The following is a 25,482-nucleotide window of genomic DNA, read 5'->3' as shown; positions in this document are numbered from 1 at the left end:
AACCATGCCCCCTGCATTGGGAGCACAGAGTCTTAACCAGTGGACCACCAGGGAAGTCCCTCTGAGTTTTTTAAAAACAGGAATTTATTATTTCTGTGGGATAAAATTTTTTTCACTCTCAAATAATTGCATGAAACATGATCTCAGGAGAAGAAGAGTAGACGTCGGAATACTAGTTTTTTTTTGTTTTCAATTTCTGAACATTGCTAAACTACTTTTTCAGTCAGTACACTAGGATGAAATTTATTATGTAGGAATATCAGAAGGATCTACTTTGGTTGGTTTCAATTAAGGAAATAGAATTATTTATCTTAGCATGGTGGTGATTGATAAATGTTTATTGAATCAATAAAATCAACTGGATTTAATACGGGTTTTAATACATTAAACCAACCTATGGAGAAAGTAGTACCCTTGAACTATGGTTTTTCTTCTCTTTAGTTTGATGTGTTGTTCTGTTGGCATGGACAATAAATAGGGGACTAAGGTTGATGCCCCAAAAAGCGCCTAAAGTACAAAATACAAATATTTACCAAATGGTCATAAATCTCACTGGAAAACAAAATGAAGCCATTCAAGAAAACTACAATGGCTACAAAATGAAGCCATTCAAGAAACAAGACTCAAAGAAACAAATTCACTCACCTATCGCCCAGGCCCAAAATATACCCAACCATGGACATGACCGCTAAAGAGCGAGTGTAATTGGTTCTTCGATCAAACCACACCTAGAACACAGGAGCACACGTGAACCAAGGCTCTGGAAACTAACTTGTTTCAACATAATTATACCCCAATCAGTTGTTTGCTTATCGTCCATCAATAACCAGTTAGAATATATAAGGGAACCAAAATCACATTCATAATTACAAAGATAAACTATGCTCAGAATAAACTTAATTAGAAATGTACAGAACTTAGATGAATAAATAAATTAAACTTTGCTTAAAAATATACAGACTTGAGTAAATGAAAATATCCATTTAAGGATATCCACTTAAGATTGAAAAGATGTAATATCCTCCCAGATTATTTAATACACTTAATGTAAGTTCAATAAAAATTCATTGGCACGTTTTTCGGGGACCTTGACAAAATGATCCCAAAATTTATCTGGAAAAAAATTATATGTAAATAGCCAATGAGAAGAGACTTGTATTAACAGTGGGATACTTGAGGAGAAACAGGCAGAGAGATCAATGAAATAGAAATTCTAGAAAGAAATCCAAAGGCATATAAGAATTTAGTATATAATAAAAATTGACTCTTTTAAACAGTGGTGAAAGGATGGATGATTTGGTAATACTAAAATATTGCTTAATCATCTTAAAAAAATAAAATTTATGCCCTAACTTTAAATTCCAACTTGGGTTAAGGATTTAAATGTAAACATAAATCTTTTTTTTTTTTTTTCCTTGTGATAAGAACTTATGTAATTTACTCTCTTAACATCTTTTATATTTATCATACAGCAGTATCATATCATATCACAAATCTTATAATTAGTACAAGAAAAGATATGTAATCTTGAGGTGGAGACTTTCTAAATATAAAGCCAAAGGTAGACTTTAAAGAAAAGGATTAAAAATCTATTAACTTCTAACATTTAAAAATGCACATCAAAACCAAAACAAAACAAAAATTTCAAACCGAGAAACATACTGTTAACAAAATTGAAAAACCAAATAAATAGGAAATTTATAATACATACGAAAAAGATTTAACAGCCTTAATAAAATACTATCGTAAAGCAATGGTTGAAGCTTGAAACTACTAACTACTGTTAGACTGCGTGGCTCGCCCATTCAATTTCTGCTCTCAAAGACTGCCCATCACCCACAGCTAATCATTACAGAGACTCCTCCACCAGGTGCACAGGAACAAACAAGAAAACCATTCCTGACCAGAGGGGGTGCACCAAAGGGCAGTGGCACGAGTGGCGGGGGTGGGGGGGGTGCCGTACCTCGGAGCTGGGGCTCTTCAGCCACAGCAGCTTGGCCAGGTCGTCCCCAGCCGTGTTGTTGACGGCGTGCTCAAACACCTCAACCTTCTGCATCAGAGTCAGGTGGTCGTAGTCCGGAGCCATCTGCACCAGGACACAAGGGTTGTGAGGGAGTGGCCTGAGACAGGCAGCTCACAGCCAGGGAGAAACAAGGCTCCGCGGCCAGGCAGGGCTGGGTTCTGATTTCCCCACCACCGCCGAAAGGAGAAGGGAAACAAGGAAAAGCAGTGGCCACTCTAACCCAATGACCACAGGAAGTGCCAGGGCGTAAGGGTAAAACGGGCCTTGCCTCAGTACCAGCCTACCGGTATGAACGAGAACACTGGAAGGTTCAAGGTTTTGGGTAACAAACAATTCTCGTTCTCCTCACTCACACACCTACTAAGCAGTATTTCCCCATATGGCCAGTCAGTGCTCTGTATACATTGTTGGTATTCAGTAGATACATGTTGCCTGATAAATAATGCTGTCCAGTCTCACGGAGGGTGACGGAAACCTAATTTCTGGGCTTTAGGGTCTTTCTGTTTCTTAGAGAAGGTTATCTGCTTTAGGACTCACATCATTAATCCTTCGTCAACAGCTAATTCCCTCAAATAGATTTTTCAGTGATGGACACGTATAGGAGAACGAGAAAAGCAGCTTTGTACAGATTCCCTGACTTGTGAGTTTTGCCTCCGAGACATTAAAGGGTTGGGCCTGGCAGACTCATCACATACCCGCAGCATGATGCGATGCTCGATGTTGAGAAGGATCTTCTTTTTCTCCCTGTAGTCCCGGATGAGGGCGTGCAGCGTGTCACAGTGGGGGACCCAGCCGATGAGGCCCGAATTGGTTGATAAGGGAATGACAGCATATCTCTGGATGCTAAAACCCACGGGGAAGCAGGGTCATTGAGCAGAAAACAGAGTAGAACTCTGATCCACTCACGGCACATGCAAACTGGTTTTAATGAACCTGCCGGCACAGGGCTATTGTGGGGTGTGTGATGAGGGACGTTTTGTGAAGGATAAAGCATCACACAGAGTCAGGGGGCTGATGGTGTGAAGGCACCATCAGCCTTCCCAAGCTGTCTAACAAACTCACTCCTTTGGGGGAACAATCCCGTGATTATTTCTAAGCCTAAAATAACCTCCCCACTTAATATCCATGTTCTTAACAGAAAGAGGAGTAAGAGAAGACTGAGGACAGGAAGGGCTTGGCAGGGCTGTCATCCTGTAAGGATAGAAACACATTGAATTTGTGGAATCTCCAGTCTAAAGGCCACAAAGTGTTCCTTTCTGAATCCTCTGGAGGTTATCAAACGCATTTCCCATGAGAATACTCTAAAAACCTGGAGAATTTTTCTCTTTGACACCTTGGCTATTGATGACTTCCTGTCAGGTATGTAATTATTTATTTGGCAAAGGTACATGACTACCTGGAGAGATGTTAAGAAATAACTAGAAGATTTCTCAAATCAGTGCCATTTTCACGGCATCCTGAATACCTGAGGTTTTTCCGAAGAGATGTTGGGTCATTGGCCAGAAGGGTGTTGACCAGGCCGAAGAGCTGCATCACTCGCTCGTCCTGCCGCAGATCTTCATGGCCCTTCAAGAGGAAGACAAACTCATGCCCGTTGCTGCCTGTAAAGAATGGGGGGAGCAGTCAGCGAGGATCAGAGGGTCTCAATCCCACTGGCTGGTGGACCACCACTGCATTCACAAGTCTGTGGACACATAATTTACCCAGTCATACTGTCCCTACAAACAGAAGAAACACTCCCTAGAACGGATGAAAAGAATGGCCCTCCTGTTAATGGTCCCCCAATGAGATGTTGTTCAAATCAACATAAGTAAAATTTTTAAAAAACTCTGTCTTTGAGGGCCAGGAACAAGTCTGCACAAAGATGGTCACTCTACATGTCCCCTCCCCAACCCACTTTCTGTCCTTCTCTGTCCTGCTCTGACCCGAGAAGCCTGACCCCTAGAGACCACATCCCCTGGGCTCCCCTGTGTGCTTGGCCAATGGGGGCAGTGGCAGGAGGTCAGAGGGTGGGAAGAGGGAGAGGTGAGGGTACTTGCCCCTGACAACTGGCCAGGCTACGGTTCTGGAAATAGCTCCCTCCCACTGTCTGAGCCACGGTTTCTAGGGGACGGCCTCTCTTTCCAGGTTACAGCCCTTGCCGGGCTCTGTGCCCTCTTCAGGCTGGAGGTTGGGGGTGAGTACTAACTTCACACTACTGGCTCTCTTAACTCAGCCACACCTCCGAAAACAGTCCTTCGGTAAAGTCTCTTTAATTAGACGCTGCTGAAAGCTGACCAACACGTGTTTTAGTATTAGAAAAGGCCAGCCCATGGACAGACAATAACCCGTGGACCACCATTCGCTGCTGCCGGTGAATAATCACTGTTTAAAAAACATGAGCACTGTTAAAGGCAAGAGAGCTGAGAGTGCCAGCAGAGCGCTCAGGCCTCCCGAAACCACCCCCCTAGGTAACAAACCTCACTGTTAGAACTGATTTCTACTTCAGTCTGTTCACTTTACACAGCATTTCCCACAAAGACAGAACGTGAGAGTAAACAAGGACACTCAAGCCCGGTGCCCTTCCTTCGACGTGGCCTGTCACCTGCCGTGCTTGCATCTGGGGCCTCCTTCTTGCCTCATCAGCTCCCTGACAGCTGCCCACCCACCCATCCTCCACATCGCAGGCCTTCACAGCTCCCTTCCACCTGTTCGGGGGGGGGGGGGCGGCGGGGGGGTGGAGTGTTATGCTTCACTTAAGTAAGCACAGCTGTATGAATCAACGAGGGGTCCCACGGAGGAGGCAGTAAGGAGAAACCCACTTTTCCCTACTTGGCTCTCAATGAACGGGAGACAGATTAGTCGTGCAGACAGCAAGCAGTCGTTTCAGGAGAGGGAGGGGTCCGCCAGGGTGGGAGGGAGACTTGGGTCCTTACCCGAGTCTCGGGTCCGCACGACGGTCCTTACCCATAAGCGTCAACTTCCGGGGCCTCTGCTTGGATGTGATGACTTGTAGAGATGGTGCAATGGACTGAATGCGAATGATTGGCTGGTTGGGGTCGTATGTTCCCGGCACAGCCAATTCCAGGTCCCGGCACATCAGAAGTTTTGGGGACACATATTGCAGCTCTAAGGATGTGAGCTGTGAATAATTAACACAGGGTTTAGTTTTCTGCCTCAGGGAGGAATTTAAATGCCATTTAAGTATTTTTCAATGGGTTGCTAATAGCGATGACTTGTCCCAAAGTCTGCAGCTAGAAGTGGAACCAGGTGCTGGGGGGTTAGTGTTAGAATGTTCACAGACAATAAAACAGAAAGGACTATAATGACCGTTAACTCTGCTGGAGCCTCAAGATCCTACCTGAGGCAGCTGCTTTGAGATTCGTCTGAACACGTGGTAATAGAGGTCCCAGGCTTGCGTGAGGTCCTTGACATTCCCTGATTTCATGTACTTCCTGCACCACTCTTGGGCCTCCATTAAATCTCGACCATACGCCTGAGAGGGAATGCAGGGGAAATCTGCAAGTTGTCATTTGTGTTGACTAAGCCACAAGGCTGAGTCCCCAAGCAGACAGCAGAACTCCTCGGGAGCGCACCCTGGCCAGAAGGCACTGGCCTGGATCGCTCAGCAGGGAAGCTCGGCAGTATTCCAGCCCCAAAGTCCCAACCTCAGGATGGCTTCTCAGGTAAAGTAAGTTTGGAAGAGAGACGAGATGGCCTCGTGAGGAATCCCATAGTTTTCCAATTAAAGTTTCGGGAGGGTTCTTGTAACTTAGTGGCAAATAAATTTCTGGTGTTTTATATCCTATGACCTCCCTCCATCAGAATACATTTTCTTCAAGTCAGTAAAGAGGTTAGAGGGAAAGGCGTCTGCAAAAGCCTCTGGAGTCCCGTCAGTTGACACTTTTTCATCCCATACCTGGTTAAACGATGTTTCCTTCAGCGTCTGGGGTCCCCGCTCCATCATAGCATGCAGGGGCTCCAGCACCTCGAACATGCCTTTCACGTTCCTCTCCCCAAAGTACAAGCGAGATGCCTCTTCCAGGCCTTCGTGCCACATCTCATGCCACAGAATGGCCACTCGGATCAGCTCCTCACTCACCTGGATCAGAAAGGGGAAGGAGGGAAGCACCAAGGATAAGCTAAGCTCAGGAAGGCCTGTCTCGGAGAAACAGAAGGTACTCTTTCTGGCAGCCAGAGGGAGTACGCAGCCCTGTCATGAGGAAGAAAGACAATCCCACTCAAGACCTCTGCTTGGTGACCAGAGGCCGTGAAATCCGCCCCGGCCCTGACTCACCATCATGGCCTGTTGCACCAAGGTATTACTGTGCTCGCACATGTTCTTCAGAATCTTGTTGGCCGCATTGTGACGGGCCGTGGTGGTAGACTTAGAAGCCACCGTCAGCGGGTAGATGAGGGCCTGAAGCAAATACAGAAGGAATGTCTGCAAACTCGTGCGAAAGGAGGATGACAAGAATATGATACCGACACTCGTCCGAGTCTACCAGGCAGGGGCTATACCATCTTGGCGGGGGTTCTTTCTTTCCCGGAAGGCCCCTGGGTCCCAGAGCCTGCCAGCTGGGCAGGCCCTCCCGGGGGCAGGACAGAACGCTTAGCTCCCAGATGCACTCGTATCTCTGGAGCAGCTTTAGGAAAGGCTGACCACCAAATCAGAAGGTCAGCAGTTAGATGAGAAACTGCCCCGGGTCTCCACGTACCTGGGGGTGGTACCGACCAATGTCTGTGAGAAGCTGGTGAATGAGACGTCCCACCAAGGGCCTCGGCGTATCAATTCTCGCAATGAGCTGAGGTATAACCTGATACTCAGAAAGACACAGTGTGCAGCATGAGATGTGGAAACAACTCCAGTTATTCTTCTGAGCCACGAACAGCTCTTATGACTTATTTGGTAGATGCTGTTGGGCTTGGAAATGGTTCATTCTCTTCAGTTCTCTAAAAGGAACTGAAGAAAATATGGAGTCTTGACCTTGGGGTCGATCCCTACTTCCTCACCACTGTACAGCACATGCTTCCTTGCTACTCTCAACAGTGTGTGATTCTAAGAGGAGACAAACGAGGAGCAAGATCTGACCCATCCCCATCCGTAACCAAGTGTCCTCTCCCGTAACCAAGTGTCCTCTCCTGTAACCAAGTACCTCACCTGTAACCAAGCATCCCTACCTGTAACCAAGTACCCTCTCCTGTAACCAAGTACCCTTACCCATGACCAATTGTCCTCACCTATAACCAAGTAGCCTCACCTGTAACCAAGTGTCATCACCTGTAACCAAGCAGCCTCACCTATAACCAAGTACCCTCACCTGTAACCAAGTGTCCTCACCTGTAACCAAGTGTCAATCTGGATCGCTTTCACCCCTTCCACTAAGGCTTCGTTTACATCTGGCCAGTGACCATAATCAAACCATAAGGTGAGGACTCTGGAAAAGAAAAATGAAAGTCATAGAAAATTTAATTTACCAGCTTTTGTCTGTTTTTTCATCTTCAAGACTCTTGGGAAGAGAACTGGCAGAATTCCAAATCAGTGGCTCTCCAATGTGTTTGGTCTTGGGACTGCTTGGGGGTGGGTGGGTGGGGATGGCCAGCGGTGCTCGGCCAAACACAGGAAGATCATTCCAAGTGAATGATTATTTCATTCCAGGTAACACAGAGGGGTCACCATGGCATCAGCGCATAACTCTAATAGACGAGCCCATGCATAAGCTTTGCTTGTGCACAAAGAGTCGCCTGTGGCACAGCGGCAACTTGGAAACCTGGCACTTAGCCGGTGGAGACCCCCAAACGCAGGAGGGCTGGTCACCTAGAGCCTCTGGACTGGCTGGCCTGTGCCATTTGTTTAGGCCTCTCAGAGTTGCCCCCAAAAGCTGAAGGAATTTCAGCGATATTGTGAGAAACAGCTGGGTTTCTTCTTCGTACATAACAAGCCACACACGGGCAGTCCTTGGGCCACTGCTCCCTCCTCTTTGCAGATTTCACCCGCACAGGTGGGGCCTGGTCAGCTGCGACTCTGGGACGTGCTCATCGGGGTGGGTAGGGAAAGAGGGCTTTATGTGTGACTTCTGTGACCTGCCATCCACATGGCCCGCCAGGGCTTCCCTTCCTTTCCCTGATACCTGAGTGTGTCCTGGAGGTTGTTGCCTCGTGACAAAGAGATGGATCGGAAGAAGCCCTGGACAGCAGGGACGGTGTACATCAAGAGGGTTTTGGACAAATCCTGTTGGAACACACGTATGTTAGTGACACTCTTGCCTCAGCCTTCTCATCTGTAAAATGGGCATAACAGCATACTAAATAGTATCCACTTCAAAGAGTGGTTATGAGGATTAAATCAGCTAATACACCGAAAGCCTTTAGATCAGCACCTGGCACAGAGCAAGCACTCAGTAATAGCAATGGTGCCGTAACTGTTACTATCTTGGGCTAACGGTGGCTTCCTGAACAGGGTGGCAGAGGAGGTGGGGCTAAGGCCCTGAACATGCTGATCTCTGGGCTGGTCAGCTGCCCCAGGCCCTGAACCGACAGCCTCGGGGAGGTGGAAGGGGAGAGAAAAAGACAGGGGATGGACTCTGCCGGGCTCTGTGCTCAGAGTGGGCCCGAAGATGTGCAGGCTGCCTTCACACCGGTGCAGAGCATTAGGAGAATGAGCTCAGTCACATGGGAAGCATGACGAGGACCTCATTCTTCAGCACAGGGGCTACGTCAGTTCCCCAAACCCAAATATATAAACAAAAGTACTGTCTCAAACGATGCCGATGGCAAAGCATGTTTTCTGGCTTCAACCAGAGCTTCAGAGTAGGGCCTCAGGCTCCCATCAGCCTCCATCCCTCAGAGCGCCCGGTGCCTGGGTCAGTCCTTGACGGGGAGGAAGGAAGCGTACCTCAGTGACCTTCTTCTGCAGCGGAGATGGGGTAGGGCTGTTCTCAGTGCTCTCAGCCTCGCTCTCGCTGTTACTACCCTCGGTGCTGGTGGCAGTGGCCGTGGCCGCCGTGGTGGCGGCAGTGGCCACGTTGGTGATGTTGGCCCCGCTGGCGTGACGCAGTTTCTTCTTCTCATCGCGGGCTTGGTTCTGATGTTTGTAGTGGAGCACAGCCTCGAAGTTCATCACAGCCCACGCGTGCCAGGCCTGGGGGCGGGGACGAGAGGACAGACATCGGGGCTGTGACATCAGCAGGGGCAGGAAGCTCAGGCATCAAGGGCCTTGAGGGGCGTGAGGCCACAGCTGAGGAAGAGTGCGGGCCGCCCTTTCTTCTCAGTGGTCAGTAGAGCAAATCCTCACCTCAAGGAACACTGGGGAATGGGGCATTTTACTAAATTCATTCATTTTGTGGTGCACCTGCTGTACCGGGGGCTGTGGTGAGTGCCGTGGGTGGGGTGGGGGGCACATGAGGAGGAACAAACTATGGGCCTTGCCTCAGGGACCTGCTAATCTAGTAGAGTAGGTCACTCAAAAACCTAAAGACAGGCAGAACGCGACCGGGGCAACGAGAGACAGACAATGGGAACGCCAGGGACGGGCGGGCAAGGCGTCGCAGAGGAGAGACTGCGGTGGGTCTTGAGCAGCCTTAGATGGGCAAGGACGGCACAAGAGGGCGGCAGGGAGGGCGTCCTGGCAGAGGAGGAACAGGGACAGAGATGCAGGCGGGGCAAGCACGGCACAGTTAACAGGAAACAAGCAGACAGATGTGACTGAAGCTTAGGGCACACGCAGGAGAGCAGTGAGGGGGAGCCCAGCAAAGCGGCTGGCTCAGACCATGGAGCAGCTGGCATGTGAGACCAAGGACGTCCCATCTCAGTCTGTAGGAAATGGAGTTTTTAAAGCTGAGTTAAAAGCTGGGCTTCAAACATTCCTTTGGCAGCAGATATCAAACAGATTATTTAAGAGAGCACAGGTTCAGGGGGTGAGGGTGAAGGTCTTAACCAGGCCAGAGGACAGTGGGGAAGGGGACACACTGAGAGCACAGGACCACCACGGAGGGTGACTCTTGGTCATCGTTCGTCCCTCGCACCTGGCTTGGGGCCTGTCAGAGAGCCAGTGCTCAGCGACTGCTTGCCAGAAGAAGCCTCAGGTGCTAACCATTCACACCTCTGAGGCTTTGAGCTGCAGTGACGCTATGGAATAGCATTGCCTGGTGTACAGAGCATGAGGGAGAATTTGATTTGGGACCTGGTAAGTTTGCAGTGATAGGAGGATATTAAATAATCCACTCATTGGGCTTTCCTGGTGGTGCAGTGGTTAAGAATCCTCTGCCAGTGCAGGGGACACGGGTTCAAGCCCTGGTCCAGGAAGATCCCACATGCCGCGGAGCAGCTAAGCCCGTGCGCCACAACTACTGAGCCCGCGAGCCACAACTACTGAGCCCAGGAGCCAAAACTATTGAGCCTGTGCTCTAGGGCCCGTGCTCCACAACGAGAAGCCACCGCAAGGAGAAGCCCGTGCACCGCAACGAAGAGTGGCCCCCACTCACTGCAACTAGAGAAAGCCTGCGTGCAGCAACAAAGACCCATCACAGCCAAAAAAAAAAGAAAAAAATCTACTCATAGTTGGATTTTCTGGATAATCAGTAAATTCCTTCGCATCCCTTGCTAAAAACCTTTAACATGGAAGTGTCCATTTCCCCAGCTAAGCAGAGTAGATTGATCATAATCAACCTCTATTTGATGAATAAGAATCCTACAATGACCCAGGTTCAGTTTTGCCATACTTTTGTTTATTCGACAAATACCTCTTATATATGTACTATGAGCTGGGGGTCCCGCTGAACAAGACAGAAAGAGTCCTGCACGCACATGGGACTAACACACACCACTGATGGTAGAAGACAGTATAGACCCAAAAGGGCCCATGCTAGGAAAAAACTAAAACTAAAAGTCCCGGAGCCAGTTTTTTACTTGTGATTTGTTTCTTTCTGAAAAGCTGAATGAAGAAAAGTAATCTGGTTAGGACACAGTTCTAATTAGTAAGGTTCCAACTAACCAAGGGTTCACTGGACATATTCTTCCAGCCTCAGACTGAAGCTGTCCTAGAGAGAATAATTACTGCTGCTTTCACAAAATGAGCATTTTTCAGATCAGACTGAAGCATGCTGAAAGCAGCATAAGAATTTCGTTGTAGATGTTTCTGTGGTCTCCAGATGCAGGTTTGGATCCCAGAGGGATTAATTCACACAGTATCAGCCGGTTAAGGAGACACCGGAGAGAAATGGAGGACACCTGCCACACCACGTAGCTCTTACCAGGAGGCCCCTCAGAGAAGAGAGAAAAACATGAGAATGTGTGCTCTCACCAAAGACGTATACGCCCAAGACTCAGTCCTCGCCCAGTCAATCACATCTTTTATACATTTTCTAATTCTGTTTATCTTCTTGAAAAATTTCCTATGATATAACAGGATGTTACCCAGAGCTCTCCAATAAAAACAAAGTTCAGTTCTTAGATGAGGAGCAGAAAGGGATGGGAATCAGAAAGAAGCTGGGAAGGAACAGATGACCCAAGGGAAGATAAAAGTTCCAGAGACTAACCATGTGTCCAGATGCTCTAGGAAAACAAGCTGCTAAGAGTCTGTAAGACAACAGCATCCCCAGAGCCACGCACACACTCACGGTATAATAAGTCTTTTTCAAGTCAAAGAATCTATCAATTAGACGTGGAAAGGGCCTCTAACAAACTGGCTCCCAGCACTCAAAGAAGCCAATTCGCGATATCAGACCAGGCCACCAAGGCCTTGCTGTAAAGCACGAGCCACTGGGGTGCACAGGCAGGCGTCTGGAGGAGGCAGCGGGAGGTGCCCGTCTCTGGTTACCTTGTACCAGCTGCGGTCGTGCTCCGTGGCGGCGCTATAATACTGCAGGACTTTGGGGATCGTGCTCTCGTTGATGCCCTGCAGGTTCAGCTGCCACTCCCCGAGTTTCAGGAAACAGCTGAAAACAGAGAAACAAGCCCCCAGGTTGCCCCCTCCTCAGAAGAGCCCTTCCAAGGAGAACAATGAATTACGTCGCGGGAGCACAAAAGCCTCCCTGATATTTATTCCTCCTCTCGGGAAGCAACATGAGGGAACCGTCAGAATTCTTAAGCCACGTGGAAGGAAAAAGACGGGCTTTGGGGATCAATTCTTTTAAGGGATGGTCTCTTCTTCTTGCCCTCTGTCTTTCAATGCTAGCATAAACCAGGTACCTGGCACACGGAGGTCTGAATGGACCTACCTCCCCCAAATTCATTATGGTGGGTGGTAGCTGCTGAGAGCAATTTTTCTTTTGATTGCTATATGGCTGCTCCCTTACTTTTTCCTTCTCCTCCATTTTTGGTATGATAAAATTAACAGCTAACGTTTTACTGATGGCTACGCTATTCCAGGTTCTGTGCTAAAGGCTTGATGTATTCTTTCCATTAATCCTCACACCATTTTATTCCACCCTAGGAAAAAGGAACTCTCACTATCCCCTTTGCATATCACGAGGAAACCGAGGCACGGAGAGGTTAAGTAACTCATCTAAAGTCACACATCAAATTAGCAGCGTATCTGGCAGCAGCAGCATATCAAACTGTAAAGCCAGACACCAGGAGAACAGCACGCAGGTGCTCCTGGGCTGCTGGATCCTGGGAGAGTAAGTGGCAGAGGTTTTGGAGTGGCGTGATTCGATGGCTGCCTGGGACCCCTACTGGAAGAGGTGAGGGAGACGTCAGCAAGCGGCTGCCCCGGGAGCCCTGACCACGGCCCTGGCAGCAGAGGCTGCCGGCGGGGCCGGGCTGGCGCGACGGGCCGGGCCGCGGGGCGCTCACCGGGCCATAAGCTTGTGCAGCTCCTGCTTGTGCTGCTGGTCCTCGCTGGCGATGGCGTGCTGGGCTTGCTGCTGCATGGTCTGAACAAAGTGCTGCATGTGCTGGAAGGCATCGATCTGCAGCGGGACAAAGGCACAGGGAGCCACTCGGCATGGGGCCCAACCTCAGGGGACAGGAACCGCTGTTCACAGGCACCTGGGCCAACCCTCTCCCGACGGAACACCCTAGAACACGGGCTGAGGACCCCGTAGGATGCAGGACCGGGGTGTGATGCTGAGAGATGGCTGGGCTTTTCAAGAAGATTCATATTTGTTCAACTCAAGTCTTAGCTCTCCTTGGCCAACTGTAATTACAAGTCTAATAAGCCTTAGAAAAACTACTCGCCTGACTACCCCAAAAAACAATTCATATGAAGTAATCTCAAACCACTGCTTACTTCACTATCAATATATTGCCCTGGGGGAAATCAGGCTTATGGGGAATTGTTTCAGGCTAGTAAAACTTTAGCATGTGTTTAAAACACTGTGGTACCCTGGACACTAGCATAGCAAAAATTACAGTTTAAAAAAATGTGACAGATCTCGTGATAAACCATAATGGAAAAGAATATGAAAAAGAATGTATATATATGTATAACTGAATCACTTTGCTGTACAGCAGAAATACAACATTGTAAATCAACTGTATTTCAATAAAATATTTTAAAAAATCGGACAGAACCCTCAGTACCCAGATAGAACAGAGAGATGGGGTGAGGCCCCTCATACATCCAAGTGGCATGTGTGGGGACACAAGCCAAGCAAGCATTTAGTTGAATAGGGTGGCTTAGGAGCAAAATCTGCAGAGCGTCCTCTAGCAGTTACATCTCTTGACACCACGTGATTTTATACAACGTGAGCAGAGGGCATCTGGGTTAGTAACAGACAGTGGAGCCAGGGGAGAGCAGAGACAGGGTCAGAGATCTGAGAGTCAGCTACAAGCCATTTGTGTTAAGCCTGCCGTGTCCACACATACCAGCATCGTGATAAACGTGAAAAAGGGAGAGAAAAAACCCCAACACTTCAAATAAATGTCAGAATGATCTCCTTACTGTGAATCACGTAAGAGTCTTTTTCTTTTTCTTTTTTTGAATAGAAACGTGTCAGTAACGATGGCCCTGAAGGAAAATTGAAACTCCCTGGCTTGGGGGCCAGGACCCACCTCAGATACTTTTAATATATAAGGAATTAATTAATTGGCATCGAGAGGGCTTAACCCAGAGGCAGAATGACGTGACAACGATTTACCAGGCAGCTAATCCACGCACGAGGGCAGGGCAGACACAGAGATGTTCTAGCAGTTACCAAGACACCTGTCTCCCTCAGACATCTGCCTTCAGAGTTCCACTCCTCACCAGTGGCTTTGAAAAATGAGCTATATTAGCATCTCCCACCTGGGAAGTGATAAGTTCTCCTTTACTTTTTCTTCTATGGGAACTACACTGGCTAGACTTAAATCTGATTAGGAAGAGAAAAAAGAATTGGGAGGGAGTCCTTAAATGATCCCTCATGAAAAAGGTGGAAGATAGCTGAGGGTGGTTAGTGTGTACATCAAGCAGGTAAGAACTGAACTAGGAACTCGGATGCCAGGTGCTTTTCAGAGCCCACAGGTTACGTGTCACTGACTGTCCAGAGAGAGTTTAAATTCTCTTCGGGAGACTCCACAAGAACAAAACAAAAACTGCCAAAACTGGGAAGGCTGGGTATTAGTTTGGATTTGAAGCCCAATGTTAGGTTTAGTCAGTTTACCCAGCGTGCGAGACTCCAGTATCTTTCTACTCTGTGGCATGGAGGCAACTTATTTCCAAGGAATTGAAAATGTTCTACTAAAAACTCCTTCTTTTCTCCATCCCCAGGAAGTGAGGAGGGGGAAAAATGATCCTTTCTCTCTTACAGATGATGGACCGCTCGCTTGGAGGAAGGGGTTTCTCTCAGGCCCAGAGTGTAAGCTGGGCAGACTATTCTGGCTCTTGACTGCCTGTGTGGTTTGTGGGCAAGAACTATGTTCTCGGCTTAGCGAAATTTCACAGAAGGAACCAGCCTGTCTCTAGATTCCGTGAACTGTCTTGTCTAGAAAAGCAGTGGGCATACGCCTACTGCCCGATGCCTTCCTGCAGAACGGGATCTGCTTCTCCCCATTTCCGTCCGCCTGAGGCAAAGCAGAGGGCACAGCCCTTACTTATGGAGGAAGAGCACAGCGCTCAGAGAAGTAAAGCGACCTGCTCAACAGCACAGTTATTATTAAGTAGTCAGCTTTCTTGGAGTAGCTCCTGAACTCTTACGAAGATGTGGCATCTCTAGCTCCGGGCTTGAAGTTCAAGCACCTAATTTTAAACAGATTTCTAAATCTTTAATCCATGTGGTTTTATGGTCTCCCTCCAGAATCTGGGTTCCTAAGAAAAGGCCATAATCTGTGGAGAAGTAGGGCTGTGGTCCTATGTTGAAAGAAGCCACTCCTTGGTTGAAATATTAGCCAAAACACTCCTTCCGCCTGCCTTCGGCAAGACATTCAAAGACTTGGAGGCTACATATAGGAAGGAAACCAGACTGTATTCAGATCCAGCACCTCCTGTTTTTCTCATTTGCCTGGAGGAAGGTCAGGCTTTGAATCAGAAGTGCTCTGGCCTGGGAGGCTCACAGAGACTAAACTAAACAACCCCCTCTCAAACAACAACAAAAGAAAAAACCCCAAACTGCACATTTGGAGAAGGACACTTGGGCCACGATATCTGAAGTATGCCCCAATCAAAGACCCAGTGTGTGGTGCAGGGCTGTGGCTCCCACTCTGGGTGGCATTCAGAGTCACAGAATCCAGCACCCACAAAAGAAATCAGCTTCTGACACAGTCCAGGGATCTCCCAAGTAAGCCTTCAGCCAAGACTCCACTGCTATTTTATCACATCTTCCACAGACACAGCTCCAGTGGCTGCTCTGCATTCCTTTCCCATCTCAGGGACACTGTGGGGACAACAACAGGGAGAGGAGAGCTGGGACTCCCTCCTCTGTTTCCTAAGGACGATGATGGGGGAGCCAAAGCAGGTGCTGATTTTGCCTCCAGGGCCTACTTTTTGTTAATCATCATCATCGTCCAGGGAGATTGTTTTAAAAAATAAAAACAAAAAAGAAGCCACATCTATTTCCCAAGGACCTGTCCGTAAATAAAGTCAGAGGAATTCTACATTGGCTTCAAGGCGACTTTCCCCACTGGTTTCAGCATCACACTCTGGGTGTTGCTGCTTTTGAATCCCAAACTGACGACAGAAGAGGAGACAAGAAGTCTGAAAAACCAAGTTGGTCTTACGAAAGTTTCAGTCTGTGTTTTCACAAACATGCTGCTTTTTTGGGTACTTCTCTTAGGGGGAAAAACAACACAACCCAGAAATTTTTTCTATGTTTTAGCACATTCTAGCTGCTAGTAAATAGAACTGTGACTGCACTCGTTGGTTTGATCAATGGTATATGTGCATCTCCTCGAATATGATTCACTTTTTGAAATCAGGCCAAATAGCCTCCTGGCAGGAGTAAACTCCCTGGCATGGTGGTTTGGACGCTGTTTCCTTTCGGGCCTGGAGGAGGCAGTGAGAAGCAGATTAGGCGAGCATTCTGGAGAAATGTGGTCTCCTGTGGGATTCCGGCACAGACCTTGCGAGCGCTCTTCCACATATTTTTCATGTAGGCGTAGGTCACCTGGGGGTGAACTGTTGGCAGAGGGTGGTCAAGTTGCCGAGATGGATCAACTCCCAGGAGCAGCACTAAGGTTTTATGAGCAAGAGCCTTCAAAACAAGAGGTTGGGGTTATACACAGAACTGGGCCAGGAGCACCCCCTCAGACTCCCGCCCTACCCCCACGGTGGGGACACTCACCAGCCTGCCACTCTTGCCACACAGGCTTGCATACTTGAGCCAGGTCCTCATGTCCTCGTGAGGGCTGACCACTAGTGACCGCACCATGAGGATTTTCTGCCAGTCCTCCACAATACGCTGGCAGCCCTGGAACGTCCAGAAGCGAGGATGAGACACGTGCTCTGCTATAACTTAACCCCTCACAAGCAACAGTGAAACCCACCCCGAAACAAAAAAGAGATTCATTTTTATAATCTCATCTTTCTCGAGTGAAGGGTACTGTGAGTGAAACACCTCTCAGGAACTTCTCAAAATTCAAGAAGCAGTACAGCAAGGACTCTGGAACCTGAATCCTGGCCCGTCCACTGTACTGCCTATGTGACTTTGGACAAATTACTTAACCTCTCTGTGACTGATCTGTAAAATGGGATAAAAATGGTACCAACTTCATGGGGCTATGGTGAGGCTTAAATGAACTAAATTATTTAAATTTCTTTTCTGAATTGTAAATAATGTATTTTTAGCTTTAATTTTTTGCTTCAGTCTCTCTGGTTGAAGATGCCTATCACTGACAAGGAAATTAAATTTAAAATGTATCATTCAAAATTTTAAAAACTAATTAAGTGTAAAAAAAATGGAAATAATTAAATTTTCAATTGATGTTGTTTGAAAGTTGGTGGTGTTTATATTTCTGAAGTTATCAGAGCCTAAACTTGCACTCAGATCTTGACCTTGTCTTTCCTCTACATTTTTATTCGTCTCAGACCAAAAACTGCACATAGAAGGGAAAGGGACTCATTCATTCACACATATAAATTCTTTTAAATTAAAAAGAAACAAAGTGAATTAATCATCATCAAAGGGGCTAAGCTAATTTGATATCAAAAGACTGTTGAGAATAGAGCGAGCCTCTCCTCCTCCACCTTCCTGAGAATAAGTCAGATTCAGAGACATACACCAGGGGAGATGGGTTTCTGAGATCTATCACTTCATCAGAGAGTTCCATGAAACCAAACAACGAGCTGTCCTCCATGGAGGTAAGTCTAAAAGTCTAGTGACAATGGTTGCAGGCTTTTAAACATGACAGGACACAATCTGAGCCTGAATAAAGAACCCGAGGCAAGAAAAGACCCAACGCAAGTAAGGTTGACCTCTCAAACTGCCCCGCGGGAGCCAGTGGCTGGGGAGTTCAGTTTAATTGATCGCAAAACGGCACTCTTCCAGCCTAGGCAGTTGGTTGAGTGTTCTGACAGCAAGCCATCCACAAGAGCCAAATTCCTACCACAAAGTTAACGCTGTATTTTTAGGTCTTGGACCATAATTTTCTGTCCTGTTATGTGTAACAACAGTAATTTGGAAAGTTAGAAAAACAGAAAAAAGTACACTGAGTGACTGTTTTGGTGACTTCTCATCATCTGCTAGTTTCTCCCAGATGCTGAAATCACTTGGCCCCTGGAAACCAAAAAGCATCTTCCTGTCTTAAGGTAGGGAAGTCATGAAGGCCTAAGATGATGATGGTATCTTGGACACAGTAAAGTCAAACACGGGTCCCTCCTCTCTGAGACTCATTTAATCTACCCCCCTTCCAAGTCCACTTGTTAGAACGGCAGAAGATTCATCAGATCTCTGATTTGGAAACTCTTCACCTCATTACAGGCACTTAAAAACACCAGGGTGTGTACAAGTCAAGTGGGGAATTCTGGCTTTGTGGAATTCCTTTCTGGGGTTCAATGGACAATTTTCCATCAAAACATTCACTGGGCACTTCATAATTGCTAATAAAACATGTGAAAGAACTGCATGTGCTCATTTCAGAGCATAAACGACTGTATTCATAGGCAATCCTTTGCCCCGCTCTTTTCCTTTCCAGTGGAATGTGCCCGGAACTTGGTGGGCAGGAATGCAACTTGGAGTCGAAAGGCCCCGCCACAGCCTACTGAAAAGTTGGAAGCACAAACCTCAACTTGTCTGGGGACAGAATTTAGAATTAAGTGTGGATTGGGTCAAGAGGAAACAGCTTAAAATTGACTATGGCAAGCAGGGGGACAAGTGGTTTCTGGAGCAGTGAAGGCTTTGCCGACAAACTCCTCCTCCTCCTCCCTACTCAAGGAATGCGAGAACTGTCCTTTCCAAGGACACTGAAGACTCCTGACTCCCAGATCTGGAACTGACAGCTCCTCAAGCTAAAACGATCAGAATGTACAACGAAAATACTGATGGAGGACTTGGAAAAGTTTCTCGATGAGGGGAAACTTCAGTGGGAAAAAGTCCGCACAGAGCTTATGGGATGACTATGACCTGAGGAACTGTAAACGGCAGGGGTTCGTAAATGAACACATCGGGCCACCCCACTTAAAGGGCTGGATGCAGGTGGCCAGCAAGTGGATTTAGAGCAGTGGTTCTCAGCGTCAGTCACATCCTGGAATTATCTGGGAAGGCTGAAAAGATACTGATCCTGGGTCTATCCCCAGAAATTTTGTTTATTTGGTCTGGGAAGTGGTCTGGGTATCCAGACTTTTAAAAGCTCTCCAGGGGGCTTCCCTGGTGGCACAGTGGTTGAGAATCCACCTGCCAATACAGGGGACACAGGTTCGAGCCCTGGTCCGGGAAGATCCCACGTGCCGCGGAGCAACTAAGCCCGTGCGCCACAACTACTGAGCCTGCGCTCTAGAGCCCGCGAGCCACAACTACTGAAGCCCACGAACCCAGAGCCCATGCTCTGCAACAAGAGAAGCCACCGCAATGAGAAGCCCGGGCACCACAACGAAGAGTAGCCCCTGCTCGCTGCAAACAGAGAAAGCCCGTGCGCAGCAACGAAGACCCAACACAGCCAAAAATAAATAAATAAAATAAATAAATTTATTTAAAAAAAAGGCAAAAAAAAAAAAAAGCTCTCCACGTCATTCTATTGTGTGGCTAAAGTTGAGAACCACTGATTTTGAGGTCAAGTTTCTCAACTGGCTGGCCATAATGTCACTTATTAAAGATATTTTCTTTTGGGAATTCCCTGGTGGTCCAGTGGTTAGGACTCTGCGCTTCCACTGCAGGGGGCACGGGTTCGATCTCTGGTCGGGGAACTAAGATCCCACAAGCTGTGCAGTGCAGCCAAAAAAGAAAAAAAAAAAAAAAAAAAAGATATTTTCTTTTCTTCCTAGAGCAGGGTAAAAGGAGGTCGGAAAAGAGGTCATTCTCTCGCAGCTAGAGGCTTATTAGGTGAGAAGCCTGTGGGTGTTCTGCTCTGAATGCAAACGGAACCTCGGTGAGGAAGCAGGAAGCTTATGCTGAGCAGGGGAGGAGGGGGCAGGCTAAGCGGGGCTCTCTACCAGGCTCACCTGCAGTCTCTCCCACCAGATCTGGCGGATGATCTCCCGGCGCTCGGGGACAAGTTTGTACTGGATGACCTCCTCCAGCTCGGAGAGCATGTGGCAAGAAACCATGGCCTGATGGAAGTAAATCGCATTCCAACTTAATACAGCGTGAACAATCCGAAAGCCAGGCTTCATTTCAGTCATTCCTTTTGGTCCCACAGGCACGCTCTCAGCAGCCTGTGTGTCCTCACGAGCCCACTCTGCAAAAAGAACTGAAATGTGCTTCCAACCCTGCCCCATGCAGATGGTCCACACTCACCCCATACGCCCGGCTGTAGCTCTCTCCTGCCATCGCAGTTAACTCGGCGTCCAGCAGGTCCCGGGCTTTGTCGATGCACTGGAAGAGAAAAAGAGAAGCCCTGGAATTGAGCTGTGGACATGGGAGCTGAGGGGAGGGAGGGCTGTGATTTTCAGGCTTCCCAACTAGCTGCAGAAGTTTACCTGTCTCACTGAAATCCTAGTAACGAAGAGAAAAGTTCACTGAAGGAGGGAAGAAACCTTTTACCAGATTTGAAAGCCTAGAGAAGCGCATTATCTGATTTCTCAGAAAAGACAGAAATGTATGGCAGCCAAAAGCTTAACATCTTAGACCCTGGGTAACAAAGGAAGGGAAATTCGTGCTTAGAAACAGAATCACCGTTTTCTTCCATCTCAAGAGGACAACTTGTGGATCTACCTTCTTTCAACTTCTCCATGCTGGGCATGTTGGTAAGAACAGACTGTGCAAGCACTCAAATGGCCCAGCTGGTTGTCTCTGGCTTTTAAGCACCTTGTCCTCCTGAGGGAGTGCCTCTGAAATTGGCAGAAGAATGCCAATCCTCTCCATGTAAATGGGAGCTTTTGTGCCTGTGACTCGAATGACCCAGGTCTCAGTTCTCATTGTGTAAATCAGAGCTTGTGGGGGGGAGTATGCCATAGGACTGCAGTTTGAGTCTTCTCTGTTTCATCAATTAAAACCCCTGCACGTGGAGCTTTTCCTTTTTTGAATGTTTAAGGTTAATATGACTATGTCCCCGTCCGGTAGCGCTCGGGTCATTTACCCAAGCACCTCACCCAAGACAGTCGGGTGCCTGACAGGCTGGATGTGATTACCTCGTTATTTTAGTCTGCAAGTCAGCACAGGATTTCCAAATCAAGTGCTAACTTTCCTAGAAGGTAACCAGTGTGTGACACGCCTGCAGAGCCAGAAGAACCTTGTGACTGATTTCTGCTGCAGAGGGGGGCGTGCTGCTCTCTGAATTCTCCTTTGGTAAAACAGTTTCTCTCCACCACAAGCAATGCTAAAGCAACATGGTAAAAAGGATGCAACGATGACCCAAGAAGCCAACTCCAAAAGCAATCTAAATGGTAACTTCCAGAACACGTGTCCCTCTCTCAGAGCAGAAAGTGGCCCTGGCTGATATGCTGGGAGTCATCTTCTTACTGAGCCTTGCGCTCCAAAGCCATTCTAACGAGGCCACAGAGCCAAAGGCCAGAGCTGAAGTACAACAGCCTGTTTACACAGGCGCCACGTGCTAGGCGCGGACGGGGCGCACGTGATTACCTTCCCTTTGGAGGTGGTCTGGGTACGTGGAGGTTTGTACCTGCTGCGCCAAGGAGAAGAGGTCCTGATGCAGCGCCAGCACGGCTCTGTAAAATGCCCCGTCGTGGGTATCCCGAGGGATCATGCAGGTGTACTCCTCCATGCTGTCCCACTGACCTACATGCACGCACACACACACACAGAAAAGCATTAGGGTGGTCAGCTTGCTGGGCTAAAGGCAGCATCTCAAATAGGCCTTGTCACTGTTACTTGAATTTAGCTTGGGGTTCAAATAGGACACACTTGAGCCTGCTGTATCCGAATCCCGCAGAGAGCCTCTACACTCTGTGAGGCTGAGAGCCAGTTTAACAAGGCCACATCTGTCTTCCAAACACAGGGCTCCACTGCTGCCCCAGGGAGTTCCATGAAAGATGGAAGGAGCCGCATAAGCACAGGTCAGGAGGGTGCCACGCAGCACCTCATTAACCTAGAGAACTCGCCCAGCTTTCTCTAGGTGAGATGGAAGAGCTTTCTTCCCAACCAACGGAGAATCTCACAGTTCAATGGTACCTTGCACATTACATTTCCCCCTAAACAACTGATATGGCCGTTATCCGGACAGGGGACAGGATGAGACAAACAGTTTGCTTGTCTCACTCTGGCAGTACCTTTGCCTCAGAGGGAGGAGATAAATATTTTAAGAGGCTCTGTTACAACAGAAAGATGGGCTAGGTCATAGCACGGTAGTGTCATATCAGGGCAGACTGGGGAAATGGTGGCATCTGGAAAGACATAGTCACTTCCCCTGGTGGGGTGAGCATGTATCAAATGCCAGGATTTCCAAAACCATCTGCAGGAAAGATACCAGCTTCATTAGCCGCAGACTGCAGGGCTGCTGATTTTACGAGGCCTTTTCCTGCCTTTCACTCCAGACCACTGGTGCATCCACTCTCTATGCCTCTGGGCAAAAGCAAATAACAAATGATGACTCCTCAGGAAGCAGTTTGGTTTTGAAAAACGTTCTGGATCCAGCTCAGAGCTCATGAAAGGAAAGGATATAAGCTCTGTGACTCAGAGGGTGAGAATGGAGGTGGATGTTATGTAACCTTGCTCTGGACTCCACAGGTGCCGCTTCCACCTGGGACATCCATGGGCCCTTTCCCCTCTTACTGAGAACATCCCTGGAACAGACACTGGGAATCCTCTCTGCTGGGGTCTGATGTCAGAAAACGACACTTGTCTGTGGGGATTAGAAGGAAATCACTGCTTGAAAACACTCAGGGAGTGGGAGGAAGGTGGCTGAGTGTTGGGCAGCAAGGAGGAGAACAGAGAAAACAAAATTGCCAAAATGTTTATAACTGTTGGAGAAGGTGAACAGCATATAGGGGTTCATTATACTAGTCACTTTTATATTTTTTGGGAAAATTCTATAATAAAAGTTAAGAAATAAAAGGAGACAGACAGCTGACTTCTCTCATTATTCCTGTAGGATAAAGACATGTTGGTGGAGCTCCAGCAACCATACTGGATCTGGAGGTGGCGACCCCATGCAAAGCAGAAATATGGAAAAAGGCTAATGATGATGGAGCCAGAATACAAACAAACTTCACTAAATATCTCAGTTTTGATGCTTGCTCACTGTTTTCCTTGGCCTCCCTGTGAATAGCCATTATTAGACACATCTAACAAAGTTAGTCAAAGTCATGAGGTAGAAAGGACAGATGGAGGAGGGAGAAGTGGACATGAACAGTTTTATGCTTCTATAGACCTGACATCTCTGCCTGCAGCCACAGTGTCATACTTTTCCGATGTGAGCCCCCAGCCTCACTGTCCTCACCTTGACTGGGTGCCTGGGAGGGGAGCCTTACCTAAACCCCATGCGGCTGCAGCAGCCATCCGGGCCATCTTGGCTTGGGTCTCATCATTAACCAGGGTCCACTTTTCACAGCACTGCTGGTGGAGCTGCCCCCTGAAGGAAAAGAATTATACAGTCGGGTTAACAGATATCACCTCCATCTTTCTCTCTAGCCCCTTAGGTTAGCTGGAGGCTGCGGAGGAACGGGATGATAGGGGCCTGCCTTGAACCGGGAGCCTTTAAAGAAAAAGTACTTTTGACTGTGTGATATAATTGAGAAGTGACTGGCCATTTGTTGTTTCTATGGCCTGGTGGCTCATAATTTGTCTGAGAGCGAGTTTATCTTAAGCTAGGGACCGTGTCTAACTAGGTGTGACGTGAAATGTGAACATCTGGCCCCCTTCATAAATATTAAATAACTTTTCTCCTATGCCAATGAACTCTGGGCTCTTTCCCTTTGGCAGGCCTACAGAGAAAGCAATCGGAAGAGGCACATCTGGACATTCTTTTGGGCTCCAAGCTATAGGGAGAATTGGCTTTTAAAAGTATTATACCAATGGCTGCAGTCTGAAATGAAACGCAAATGAAATCAATCTGCACAGAAGGAAGAAGGCGCTACAACGGTCACATCTACCAGAAATCCAGATGCTGCTTACTCTCAGAATTGCGCACAACTACCGTTGAGTGTGGGTGTGACCAGGAGGCACTGAGATACGTATGGTGCTCAGCAGACTCTGATACACAGAGAGAGCAGAAGCCCTCAAGAAGAGATGTCCTGTTGGCTGTTAAAACTGCTGCCCTCCCATGTTGCACTTCTGAAGGAAAGGAAATAAAACTCTGCTACTGGGCAAATACGAGCTCCTGCTTTCACGTGAGCTTCAAGACTCAGCTAGGAGACTCCTTAATCTTTCCTGCTTTCTGAAAGAGATGCTGCAGGATGTTTTAACTTGGTATTGGGAGTGGAGTCAAGAGAAAAGGTACAAGTTCCAAGTGGCCCAGCTCAGAAGCCTCGTGGGACACGAGCTACACTGCACTATAAGGTGACATGGGGGACAGGGAGGGGGGAGGAGATAAAGATGCTGAAGGGATCTGGGCTGAGCTCACCGAGAAACTGACTGGTGACCACATCTAGGAGAACTGCTCGGGGCCATTATCCAGCATCGTGGCCTGGCAGTCATTACCTTTCACTGTCTCTCCGGCACAAGGTCAAGAGAGCCAGGGACACAAGCATTCTAGCTCAGTACACAGCCAAGATAAAAAAGAGGAAGAGGAAGTGGGCAGCCATCCTGCCCTGTGCACTTACTGAAGCTCAGAGACAGCAGCTGGATGAACCTCAGTGTTGTTTTCCTGCCGTCTAAACTGAGAAACCTTCACTCTGGGTCCTGCTGGAGGTTATCTTAGAGCAGCAGCTCTCAGATTGCTATGTGCATCATAATCCCATGGAGGGCTCCTTACACAGATTGTTGGGTGCCATCCCTTGAGTTTCTGATTCGGGAGGTCTGAACTGGGTGATACTGATGCTGTGCTCCAGGGGCCACAGTTTGAGAACCACTGGCTCAGAGCACAGAACAGCCCCTCTGGGCAGCACATTTTTGCTGGGGTCCTGTCTGGAGGTAAAGAAGAGCGACATGATCTCTGAATGCTCCTTCCAACCCTAGAATTCAAATCTGTATAGCTGGTAGCCACAGGCAATTCAGCCTCCCTCTGCTGTTTCGTCAGGACCCCCCATTTCTGTGTCACAGGTCTGGGATTTAGCTTTCCTCTTCGTCTCGAGGCAGGGAGCGAGTTCAGTGTGAAACACCACAAACTGTTAACTCCAGAGACAAAGCAGGGAGCAGCGCAGGAGCGGCATCCTGAAAGGCAGCCCCGCCAGGGGACACAGGCACTGACTTCAAGCTGAGGCTGTGTCAACAGTTGTCAGAACCTGGTCGGTGTACACAGAGGCGGGGTTCCTCTCCCACAAACATTTGTTACAAATAAGGATGCAGAATATACTGAGTCCTAACTCTCAAAGGCACAGGGGCGAACAAAAACAAATAACTAAAAAGTATGAGACTGTC

At 48.0% G+C, this 25,482-nt stretch overlaps 1 protein-coding gene across 3 annotated transcripts in view; it reads right to left on the bottom strand.

Moving 5' to 3' along the window:
- The window catches only part of MTOR (mechanistic target of rapamycin kinase), a 118,810-nt gene that overhangs the window by 9,606 nt on the left and 83,722 nt on the right, over positions 1-25,482 (bottom strand). For 2 of the 3 annotated variants that reach the window (XM_061184971.1, XM_061184970.1), the window contains exons 31-50: positions 23,436-23,536; positions 21,629-21,744; positions 20,305-20,382; positions 20,010-20,117; positions 16,699-16,824; positions 16,477-16,608; positions 12,797-12,912; positions 11,820-11,937; positions 8,898-9,143; positions 8,134-8,234; positions 7,344-7,440; positions 6,721-6,819; positions 6,300-6,422; positions 5,922-6,104; positions 5,364-5,498; positions 4,970-5,144; positions 3,489-3,624; positions 2,719-2,866; positions 1,964-2,086; positions 646-728 (exon numbers count right to left, since the gene is read on the bottom strand). In XM_061184971.1, the coding sequence (XP_061040954.1) occupies positions 646-728; positions 1,964-2,086; positions 2,719-2,866; positions 3,489-3,624; positions 4,970-5,144; positions 5,364-5,498; positions 5,922-6,104; positions 6,300-6,422; positions 6,721-6,819; positions 7,344-7,440; positions 8,134-8,234; positions 8,898-9,143; positions 11,820-11,937; positions 12,797-12,912; positions 16,477-16,608; positions 16,699-16,824; positions 20,010-20,117; positions 20,305-20,382; positions 21,629-21,744; positions 23,436-23,536 (2,544 nt within the window). Of the gene's footprint in view, positions 1-645; positions 729-1,963; positions 2,087-2,718; positions 2,867-3,488; positions 3,625-4,938; positions 5,145-5,363; positions 5,499-5,921; positions 6,105-6,299; positions 6,423-6,720; positions 6,820-7,343; positions 7,441-8,133; positions 8,235-8,897; positions 9,144-11,819; positions 11,938-12,796; positions 12,913-16,476; positions 16,609-16,698; positions 16,825-20,009; positions 20,118-20,304; positions 20,383-21,628; positions 21,745-23,435; positions 23,537-25,482 lie in introns of those variants that run through there. The other variant, XM_061184972.1, reaches the window with a different exon arrangement.

Source organism: Eubalaena glacialis, chromosome 3 (genome assembly GCF_028564815.1).
Source record: "Eubalaena glacialis isolate mEubGla1 chromosome 3, mEubGla1.1.hap2.+ XY, whole genome shotgun sequence".
Lineage (NCBI taxonomy): Eukaryota > Metazoa > Chordata > Mammalia > Artiodactyla > Balaenidae > Eubalaena > Eubalaena glacialis.
Note: the sequence above shows the minus strand (reverse complement) of the source record. Positions and strands in the feature narration are given on the sequence as shown.